The sequence below is a fragment of the Rhagoletis zephyria genome, unplaced genomic scaffold (genome assembly GCF_001687245.7).
Source record: "Rhagoletis zephyria isolate East Lansing unplaced genomic scaffold, Rhagoletis_zephyria_1.1 Rzeph_scaffold_16130, whole genome shotgun sequence".
In the NCBI taxonomy this organism is placed as follows: domain Eukaryota; kingdom Metazoa; phylum Arthropoda; class Insecta; order Diptera; family Tephritidae; genus Rhagoletis; species Rhagoletis zephyria.
The window spans coordinates 1-11,865 of NW_016173195.1; the positions used below are offsets into that span (position 1 = coordinate 1).

Below are 11,865 nucleotides of genomic sequence, written 5' to 3' on the forward strand. Positions count from 1 at the left end.
TCTTCCGCAAAATCTTTCTCTCAAACACCCCAAGAGCCGCCTCATCGAAACTAACGAAGAAAACTAAATATTTAAAATAAAATAACATAAAAATGTATATAAATATTATAAAATTAAGTTGAAATAGATTGAATTAAATTAAGTTAAATCAAATTAAATTAAATACAATAAACTAAAAATTTAAGTAGATTAAAACAAAAAAATAAATAAATTCAAATAAAATAAATTAAAATAAACTAAATAGAAATAAACGAAAACAAATTTATAAAGTTTATTCAAATAAAAACAGAATAAAACAAAATCAAATTAAAGTAAAATNAGCGTAATTAAGAGGCTTGTTTTTAAAATTAAAATTTTCAATAAAATATTTAAAGACAAATAAATGTTATGATTATTCATGTGTGGCACTGTACGTAAATAAGTACGAGTAAGTTAAACAAAAATGCTCGGAGCCACATCAACTGTGGGGTGGAAATAGTTACATATAATACACATGCGCATAAATAACTGTGCTTATGTTTAAGAGTGTGTGTGTGTGTATGTCACGATAATGGTGCAATATGGATTTACTAGCGAGTACAGAGAATTTCCGCGCCTCGAAAACATATACTATAAAATGTACATATTTAAATGAATGAAAGTGGTTACCCACCGGGCTAAGGGACGGGAAAGTCAATGAAGAGAATCAGATTTGTACGCGAGACAACACGCGGAGCAGCTGGCAAACTCATGCACAGGCGAACATTTCGTCCAATTCACGCAGATATGCTTACATAGCAAAAACGTTCAATTAAATAAAAGCGGCAAAGCCTGCGATTGTGGACTACACCGGCAGAGCCTACATACATACATACATACATATGAGTACATATGTGGCGTGCATTGAATATTGATAGACTTTTGTAATAAATATACAAATATAACTAAAATGTAAATTTAAATCGAAAAAACACACTTACATATTTGCTGGCAAAGGTGGCAAACGTAATTTATGCTTTTGATTTTTTATTCCTACGAGCACTTTGTAATTATCATCGATTTTTTCCGAGCTGCACAAACACGGAGCGCCGAATTCTCACCATTATTATATCGCACATTGACAAACGCGCACGCAGAAAAGTGCTTCCAGTTGTGAAAAGTGTTTTACTTGAGCGAATGCTGTTTTAGAGGAATGCGCAAGAAGAGCAATAGCCCAAAATAAATAAATAGTAACAATTAAATTGTGGAAACATTTAATTTGCGGAAGCAAGCATTCTGCCGCACAAAAATCAGTCGCATCAGCGAAAAATGACTATTACTGCATTTCAGTTCTTCGGCAGTTTGGCCCTTGTCAGTGTCGCCTATAAATTTGCGCACACCGTCTTGCCATGGCTATATGTGAATATAATTGGGCCGAAATTCCTTGGGCCAAAACTCGATATAAGTCGCGTTGGAGGCTGGGCCGGTTAGTTTTATGAATCATGTGTTAAGCGTTCGGGTATTCGGTGATTAGCTGATAAGAAAAACATAGAAAGTGTTGATTCTATTTATGTATGTGTATATCTGTGTGTACTACATCTGCATATGTGCATATGTACGCATAAGTACCCTGCAGTGAAACCTCAAAATAGTCAGGAAAAATACCAGTTTACAACTAGCACTTCCTGACTGAAACCTAACTAGTTCGAAAATGACCAGACTTGAACCAAGTAAAAAACGATTTATTAATGCCCTGTTTTATTTGACTTCAACAGTTTATTACAATAGAGTACACAAAATATTACAACTTTTATTTGGGTATATTGTACACCGTTATAGCGAATACGTACTCGCAATTATACCATACCAGTTAAATAATGATTAATATTCATAATGATTACTAATTAAATCATGTTTTTTGGATAACCGTTTAATGATTAAATACAGATATTAGCACCTTTTTTGAGATTAATAATTAATTACTTAAACAGAAATTTTATAATTTTGTTATTTTTGATCATTTGCAATTATTTTGGACACGATTAATATAATTATTTGATTAATTTCAATTATCAATCGACAAACCAAAGTATAGACAAAAATTAAGAATATTTAGTAACTGCTTGAATTATTTATCCAAATCTTATCCAAATCTCAAAATTTACACATTGTTTATTACTTTTAAAATATTTATGTATTTATTTTTCGTTTTAATCAATACTCAAAAAATTTAACACATATTATTGGCAAACCTAGGGCTGCTTAAAAAAATGTGTAATGTATTAAAGTGTACTTAATCAAAAGTTTTTTATTGTATATTCATGAATTCAATTTTTTTTGACTTGCAGGATAGTGGTTTTGGTACATAATTAGACTAGTATTTTTCTGTATATTTTGAACTAGTACGAGACTGGTATATTTCTGACCGAAATCTGAACATTTCCATCTCGTAGGGCATCCCCATGTTAAAAATACCAGTTGATTGCATGGAAAAAAGATAGTTGGCTGACTAGTTGGGCATGCGGTTCATACTAGTTGTGAGGTAGTTTAAAACTAGTACATTTGACTGCAGGGTAGTTAAAAGGGCTATTGGTGTAGTTTTATAAAAACTATCCATTATATATTTTTATTTTCGGAGCAATTAAGCGCGTTCTTTTTTTCATTTCAATTTTTTAGAATTTTTAAAAATGTGTCTCAAATCGCTAGTGTGCATAATTGAATTGCAGTGCAAAAGTTTAAGAATATTTATTTGTATAAATCGAGTAAAAGGTCTGAAAAGCAAAGGCTAAATTTTTATTAATACGGCCCATTAAGTGCTTTTTACCACTCTATTCTGCATCACTGAAAAATTCTTGTCACAGTTTCTATTACGGAAAAATATATGAAAAAGTTTAAATTTGTCAGTAATAAATTTTTTGTCACGGATACAAAATTGGGCTATTAGTCCGAAATTGCTTTTCGAAAAAGGTTATTTATTCAAAAATTGTACATATATACATACATACATTAGACTGCGTGAAATAAAACAAATATTTGTTTTTTCAATCCCATCTCAGAATTTCGCTGTCCATCACAAAAAAAAAATAATTTATAATAAAACAAATTTTATTCTCCAACATTTTTTTTTTAAATAAACATTTGAATATAATAAATAAAACCTAACAATTATGTATCCTATTCAATTCCAGTATAACAAGTGCAATTTTTAAGTAGCAAGGATGTACCGCTGATTTTGTGGTAATTTTTTTGTTGACGGTGTCAGTCATTTTCCTCCATACAAAGTGTGCTCGACGACTCGTTTATATGGAAAAAAAATTAATGAAACCCTCAACAAAAAAAACTTCACACTTTCACTTGCTGTACTGAAATTAGATGGCCAACAAGTGATTTATTTTTATTTGTTATATTTAATTGTTTACTATACAAAAAATTAGCGCTAACTGAAAAAAAGATAGTGGGCTGAAATTTTGCCACAACTATGTTATTGTGAACGACAACGAAACTTTCATAGGGGAACGAAAGAAAAACCAAGTCACTTTACTTGGCACAGTCTAATGTACATACATACATACTATGTACGTATACAAAATATATATATATATATATATACGTGAGCATACTTTTTTATTGTGTGCTACTTATCAGCGTTGCTTTTATTAATGAGCTGTTTTTTTTTCTTACCCCTACAGTCATCACCGGCGCTACTGATGGTATTGGCAAGGCGTATGCGAATGCGGTATGTCATACGATTTAAGAAAGAAAATTTAACAAGAGGTAAAGAAGCCTATTTGTACATAAATTGAGAGAAAGAATATCAACCTACTCATTTCAACAAATATATAGTTTATATAGGGTTCATATCCAACAGCCACAAAAAGTACAAAGGTCTATCCTCATTTAGTGGGTCATCTACTCAGGGTAATATGAAATGTTGCCACCGTAGACCACACGGATGTGATATATATTTGTGTGGAAGCAAAAATCTAAAATTCTTGGAGAGTTAAAATTCATGCATGGGAAATAAGCTCATGATGTTTATATGTTGATTCCGAACGACTTTTTAGGTTTGGCCAAGGTATGTCCCTTGGAATCAAGGACTGGGAGAAATAAAGGTATTGGGAGGGACCGTAGTGGTACTTGAGAATCGTTCCTAATATTTCAGAAAATTTTTCGTGGCCTCCAAATTTTGCCTTCTAGGTTTTTTTTTTCAAATAAAAACGCTTTAGACATTCTTGAAAGAATGCCTCTTTATATGTTTGTATCTTTTGGCTGCAGTTGATTCAAAGAAAGTATACGGATACAAAGTCGGAAAGAAAGTAGATATTTCTTAGAAGATATTGGGGCGTATTCTTGTTTTCGTACAAATCGAAAATCATGAAAGTTTCCTATCATTTTCTATACAAAAAATTCAAATTTTCGATTCGTACGAAAACCAGAATACGCCTCATTATTTCTCTGCGTTTCACGATCAGGAAAATTCGAAATAAGGCGGCCACCGTAGGCGAGTGATTTGGAATCCCTGGTTCGGGCAATGGTAGTAATTGCGTTTCAGCAGTTAATGACAAAACTCCAGGTTTAATTCCGCAATGAAAAAGTTGCCAAAACCCTTTGCTTTTCGGAGATAGCATACAATTTTAGACCCCTCCAATTGTGTATTAACACAAGACGTACGTCAGAAATGAGAGGAGAAGCTCGGGTAAACTATTAACAAAAATGTGAGTGTCAAAAATTGGTCTTTATTAAAAAGCAGTTACAAACTTAAAATATTTGGAATTCTTTGGTTTTTAGTTTCACATCAATATTCTACGTAATACATATTTGACGACTATTTTCAGTAGTAGTACATACTATAAACTTAACAGTTCAATTGTCACATTTGATACGTTGGTACTAGATAAGCATAAAAATATAATAACAACAACAATAACTGCCGCTAGAACAACAAAAACGATACGAAGCACAGTGTTTCGACTTCAGGGAGGTATGTTGGTGGAAGCAATAGTAAACGCGAACCGATTTCGCTGGAACTTGACATATGCTCTAATTTTTCTTAGGAATTGCGAGTTATGAAATATGGTAGAAGTCAGATCATTGCCCCGCCCTCCAGCCTTGTGGGCGAAAATGTGAAATTTCATCCGATTTCGATGAAATTTAGTTTGTACTCTCTATTTTATTAGAAACCCCTATACCCCTATATATTCGGAAACTATATGAAATTCTCTAAAACATGCAAAACCCCCAACCGACTTCAATTCGCACATAAGAATTTAAGAGTACCGTTAATTTTTTTAAGATAAGACTAGGATTTATAGGTACCACCTTTCCGATAAAAAAGAACAATCCAAATTTATGCGGTAACATACATAATAAATTATATATGTACATATGTATATTCCGACGAATTATTCACATCCAAACGCAACGTAAGCTGAGAGAGGGGTAATGAAATTATGTGAAATTTTGTATTTACATATGACTTTAATGTTTCCCTCTCTAATCTAATCAGATTTTTTCTATCAACTGTCACCATGACTTTTTTCCACCTGCCTCCATATAGTCGAAACACGGTGCGACAGCACCTATCTATGGGACGTGCGTAAAATTACAATATAGGCCTCCAAGTTCAACGAATATTGAAATTCAAAAGTACAATACAAAGCAGCACTAAAGTACTCTTGTATGTATGTACATATGTACGTTAGGGTGGTCCACAAATGCATGTGAAAAAGTAAAGTCGGAATTTTAAACATTTTTCTATTTGAAATCGAAAAATATTTAGAGATCGCTCAAAGCACTCAAAGTTCTATGCAGGAAAAAAACAACTTTTCGTAGAAATGGTATTAAATTCCTGAAAATCAATATTTTTCGATCGGAAAACTCTGTTTGTCTTCAATAATAATACCCAATAGTTATATAACCATTTTTAAACTTACTATATTTTATAATTGTGCCGAAAACCTCTGAAAATGCCGTGGACCCATAAAAAATCGTTAGTATTAAAAAATGCTCAAATAAACATTATTGAAAGTCTCCTGAAGAAAACCAGAGTTTTCCAATCGATAAATATTGATTTTCAAGATTTCTATATCATTTCTACGAAAAGTTGTTTTTCCCCCATATAAAATATATACCTACATGGAAAACTTTGAGCAACCTCTAAATATTTTTCAGATTTCAAACAATAAAAAAGGGGTATATTTTTTTCGGTGTAGAACAATCCTAGGGGGTGAGAGCATTAAAATTCCGATTTTCCTTTTTTTATTGACCATCCTAATGTACATACTATGTATAGGGCGAAGTGTCGCAAAAATGGTTGTCCGCGTAGTGGACTTCGTCTATCACTTTACTACAAACATACATGGTCCTACATACATATGTATATACATATGTTTGAATTTAATACAAGCCAAATGTATTGAAGGAAAAGTAATTAATTAATTTTAATACATATTTATACGAGTACTGCAAGTGCCTAATCAGTTGTGAGCCATAGCTGGATTTTGCTTGGTGAATAGAAATGGCTTGCATTAGGTGCATACATATATGTGTGATCTATTAGGATGGTGCACAAACTAATTTCGTATAAATTTCGAAATATTTTTTGGACAAAAGTCGGTGCAAGTACCTGATGATGACTTCAGATTGGATGCAAAAATATTAGTGGTATTCATCAAAATGTTGTCAACTGTCCTTGCTTGAGCTCATCTGCTCTTTTGCCAGACTGTCAGGCCACTTGCTCGCTTTGGTGAATACCACTATTGTTTTATGTTTAATGCATTAAAGAAATGTACAGCATGTAGCACTAGTTCGGACCTGGATCATTGAAAACTAGGTAGGGGAAAAGTGATTCAGCTGAAAACGAAAAAGGAATGCTCACATGGTTGTTATGGGCCCTGGGGATGTGGTGGTTACTTTCCAGCTTTCTACGGAACCTATAGAATGATCTACAGTTGCTGTGTTGGAAAATGAAATTATTGCTAAAGGTAGGAATTCGAGAGCGCTTTGTGCGATAAATGTACTTCTAAAAGGTCTAAACCTAAGATGGCGCTCAACATCCGCGCAACGAAAACGCCAATTATTCATTTGTTCAGGAGAAGAGTTCTTCCGGGCACGAGGAATACAACCTTAGTTCAAATAGTAGTGAGTGTTACCAGAGAAGTGGAGTATCTAGAACTGATCCTGTATACGCAACTTCTATGGCAAAAGTACGTTGGCGCAACCATATCCATAGCTAGCAAATTAGTAATGGTGTGCAAACGTCTAGCGGTTAAATCCTCGTGATGCAGCCCAAGAAAAACCCATAGTATGCTTAAGAAAGGAAGCTGGCATATCGTGTCCGTAAGATTTGTAAATCATAGACTTAATAAATGAAATGAAATATATGTGATACTAGCTTGAATCTCAAGAGCTACTCTAACCACTGTGAAAGAGTCAATCACAAAGCTTCAAAGTCTGGGGAACTGGAGCTACATAATTACAACAACAACAGAAGTGTTGTGAAGAGAAGAAGACACAATACAATAAACCCTTAGGTCATAGTGGTACCTACTTATCTATCCATTAGCCCTGCTTGCCCTGTTATATGTAATAGGAATTTTAAAGTAAATTAAAGTTTCAACAATTTTAATTAATTCGATAAACTATGTTTTTTCGATTTAGTACAGCTGCTTAAAAAATATTTTTAAAAAGGTATAATTTTTTGTGATAGCCTTTACTTACACACATATGCATTTCAAAAAGTTTATATTAAAACTAATGACGGAAATTTAATCAACCAGCCAACAGAATATTTATATTATAAATTTATTATTTGACTTCTACTAAAAGTACAATATAGACAGTTTTTCTTTTCACTCAAGCAGAAATTATGTAATTATTTGAAAAGTGTTTGCAAATTTCTCAAATAAAAATTCAATGTCAAGTGCATCTACGAGAAGTGCTTTAAGTCAACAAAAAAATGCAGTTACTTGCACAAATATTAGCACAACAAAAATGTTTACGTAAATGCGCTGACAACGCAAAATTTGCAACAACTGGAAGATAGATGCATTTTGCGCAAACGCAAGACCCCCACACACCAGCAGAGAAGTGCAATGCAATTAATAAATTAAAAAAAAAATGAGAAGAAATCTAGCAAATGCATTACTAGCTGAGATATTTAAATATTTACTCGTACGCACTACTTCTATGATGCATTAAAGATCACTGAAGCCAAAAGTCATTAGTCGCACTTTTTGGAGTAGCCGCAAACAAATGCGTAGTCTCTTTATTATTGCATCTACTTAAACAAAAAGCTTACTTAAGTACTTTTTGTAATTCGTTTATCTTTTTGCAAGCGTTTAATAGCATTGCCATTTTTGTTTTTATTTTCTTTAGCTCGCAAAGAGGGGATTTAACTTGGTGCTAATCAGTCGCTCGCTAACCAAATTGGAAGATGTAGCCAAGAAAATCGGTAAGAAATACGAATTTTAATAAACAACAATATTTACATTAATTACAAGTATCTATAAAACAAAAAGGTGAGCAAAATAGAGGAAACAGAAATAAAATATTTATGGAAAATAGAAAAAAATAAAACCAAATAAAATAAAATAAATTAATATTAAACTAAATTAAATCAAATTTAATTAAATTTAATAAAAATAAAACAAATTAAACGAACTGAAATAAAATAAAAAATTTACATAAAAATAAAATAAAATAAGCTGGAATAAAAAAATATATATAAATATTTATTTATTTACATTATATTATTTATATAAAGAAAACATTATAACAAATAAAAAACAACAAAAAAATATTTTATTCCAGAAAAAAAAACAAAATAAAAACTATTAATATCAAATAAAATCAACTAAAATTAGGAAAAAAATTACGAAATTTATATAACATAAAATTATTATATGTAAAATAAATTTTATATAAAATAAATTAGGATATGAAATTAAAATGAAATGAAATAAAAAATTAGCTCAAATAAAATAAACTTAAATTAAAACCAAATCAAATATGTAACATGAAATAAAATATAAAATTTATATAAAATAAATTAACATAAAATTTAAATAATATAAAATAAAATTTGTATAAAATCAAAGCAAAAAAATATACCAAAATATAAGTTAAATTAAATTAATATAAAATACTGTGAAATAAAAAAGTAAACTAATAAAAAATATAGTCAAATAAAATAATCTAAAATTGATATAAATAAAATTTATTAATATAAAACAAAAGTTCTTTAAATAAATTAAAATAAAACAAAATCAAACAAAAAAGTTCAAATGAAAGAAAATACAATACTAAAACTTAAACTAAAATGAATATAAAACTCAAATTTATACAAAATTAAATAGTTAAAAAATAACATCAATGCTAGCTAAAATTAAATTAAATTAAGTTAAACAAATAAAATTGAATTCATTCAAACAAAAAAGTAAGAAATGTATATAAGAAATGATACTAATCAAATAAAATACAGCAATAAAAAAATATAAGAGAAAACAGACTAAAACTAAATTAAAATCGAGCAAAATAAACTCAACTTAAATAAATAGCCGTTAAATTGTTAAACTGTGAAGTTGTCGCACGAAGCAACTTCAGTACTTAAATAAATTAGAGTTTTTTATATAAAAATTTACATTACATATCGTCACCTGAGTGAAAGATCGCCCTATCTCGGCAGTCAGTTCGAAAACGCCCTATTAATTTTATATAATTTTTCACTTAATTACAGGCGAAGACCACAAAGTCGATATTAAAATCGTCGATGTCGATTTCACGGGTGGCGTGGATATTTACGACAAGATCAAGGCACGCATAGAGGGCCTTGACATTGGTGTACTCGTCAACAATGTCGGCGTTTCATATCCTTACCCAGAATACTTCCTAGAATGCTATCAGCAAGATCCTAAATTCTTACAAAACATTATTTCGGTAAACATACACTCCGTGACACACATGTGCGCCTTAATTTTGCCTGTCATGGTGAATAGAAAGAAAGGTGTAATCATCAATGTCTCGTCAACTGCCGCGGTTATACCAAATCCACTGCTTAGCGTTTACAGCGGCTCCAAGGTATATACATGCCTAAAGTATTTGTTGACTTAATCTTATCGGCTAAATACACGGTGCGTCTGACTCGCGAGTCGGTTTGGATGACTCGTATGACTTTGAATGGCTCAACTGGGTGTACTCGAAAGGCGAGTCAACACGTACACAGGTGACTGGCGAGTCAGACACGCACCGTCTATTGGAATCGCATTTTTTTAGTTTTTTATTTTTATGAATTTTAAATTTTTCCAGGCTTTCGTTGACAAATTCAGTGTCGATTTACAAACGGAATACCGTAGTAAAGGTATCACAGTGCAATGCGTTCAGCCGGGCTTTGTTGCCACCAATATGAGCAAGATAAAAAGAACGGATCTAATGACGCCATCGCCCGACACATATGTCGCTGCAGCTCTCAACTTTTTGGGATATACCACGAAAACTGCTGCCTATTTGCCACACATTTTTTTGCAATTGACTTTGAATCTCATGAATGATGTCATCTGTGAACCCTTCACTACGAACTTCGTCTTCAATCAATTGTTGAATATGCGCAAACGCGCCTTGCGTAAACAGCAGAAGCAATAGAGGGTTTGAAGAATTAAGTTCTATGGAGCTTTACCTGTACATAAATGTCAGTTCAATGACCAAACCAAAAATAGATTTAATTTGTTATGAATATATCGCATCCAAGAAATAAATTTCAGAGTGTAGCTGGTCAATATAACATAATTAAAGCGTCTTATTAATATCTAAGTACTAATCATTATAAACTACAAAAGTGTACATATGTATGAGTAAGATTTTTACCCCGGAGCCTGCCGAGGTAGTAGCAGCACCTGTCGGCTCTTAGGTAGACAAAAAGCCCTTCATTACCTAAAAATTATAACTGCTAACAGTGACGCGTGTCTCAATGTGCGGAGTCTATTTGTAGATTGGCAACTCGCATTGCGCTTTTCCACGTCGGATTAAAGAAGTCGTTTGGTTTCCAACGGCGGATAAAAGTCCTTCCAAAATTTAGTGCATCTAATGTACACAGAGACCAAACTTGGGTAATCAGAAGGCTGCACAAACTGCCTGAAAAGAATCCCATCTTACTTTCACAGTCAGAAACGGATGACCATGGTGAAGGCGAAAGTCTCCAAAGCCATTGGCTTGGCGGAATAAGCATGCTGATTTAGAAAAACTCGGATTCCGCGGGAGTAGAATATCTCAGGATGATCCCAAATTTGTCGATGAGCACTCTTGACTTGTGGAAGTCCGGGAGAGTGGTTCCATTGCTTAAGCCGCAATATACCCCAGTATAAGTGCCATCACTACAGCACTGAACACCATAAACACCTTCGACATCGTTTTCACTCCACGCTGCTACAAAACATTGATTTTAGAATCCGATAAATAATAAACAGGGGTCCCACAGGGTTGTTATTGTGGCTTAGCGGCACTACTCAACTAACGGTAGGCCCAGGAAACGAACTTTTTCGACGTGGTCGGACCAAAGAGCGAGGTGTGTTAGCTGGGTGGGATTGAGCTGACATGTGAAGTGGTAGTTAGTGTCGTGTCCTCGACACTGCTCGATATTGAGGTCCATCGAAACATCACATTTCCTGAGCCTACCATTAGTTGAGCTTGACGACGATAAGCTGATTTGTGCAGAGCTGCTGGCTCACCATACCTCTCACATAAACGAAGACAACGTCCATAGTATTGCAGGATACTCTTACGGCACAAGGATCAGTACATTCACGTAATGTTATAGAACACTGCCGTTCCTTTAGCGAACTTTGGTAGACATTTTGGTCCTTTGTCGGCAGCTGTACCTTACCGGGTAGCGCGAGCCTCAGAAAACATGGAATG

At 32.8% G+C, this 11,865-nt stretch overlaps 1 protein-coding gene across 1 annotated transcript; it reads left to right on the forward strand.

Moving 5' to 3' along the window:
* Nucleotides 1-714: 714 nt before the first annotated feature.
* Nucleotides 715-10,730, forward strand: LOC108379305 (very-long-chain 3-oxoacyl-CoA reductase-like). The gene is made up of 5 exons (XM_017635650.1): nucleotides 715-1,444; nucleotides 3,648-3,694; nucleotides 8,335-8,410; nucleotides 9,695-10,035; nucleotides 10,264-10,730. The coding sequence occupies exons 1-5, from the start codon at nucleotides 1,288-1,290 to the stop codon at nucleotides 10,594-10,596; spliced, it is 954 nt and encodes a 317-aa protein (XP_017491139.1). The 5' UTR covers nucleotides 715-1,287; the 3' UTR covers nucleotides 10,597-10,730.
* The last annotated feature ends 1,135 nt before the right edge of the window (nucleotides 10,731-11,865 follow it).

Excerpts from the sequence above, each read along its gene's own strand:
- LOC108379305 (XM_017635650.1), top strand. The coding sequence starts at position 1,288 with ATGACTATTACTGCATTTCAGTTCTTCGGCAGTTTGGCCCTTGTCAGT. Across the intron at positions 1,445-3,647 it reads TCGCGTTGGAGGCTGGGCCG|TCATCACCGGCGCTACTGAT; the intron begins GTTAGTTTTATG and ends TTACCCCTACAG. Across the intron at positions 10,036-10,263 it reads GCGTTTACAGCGGCTCCAAG|GCTTTCGTTGACAAATTCAG; the intron begins GTATATACATGC and ends AAATTTTTCCAG.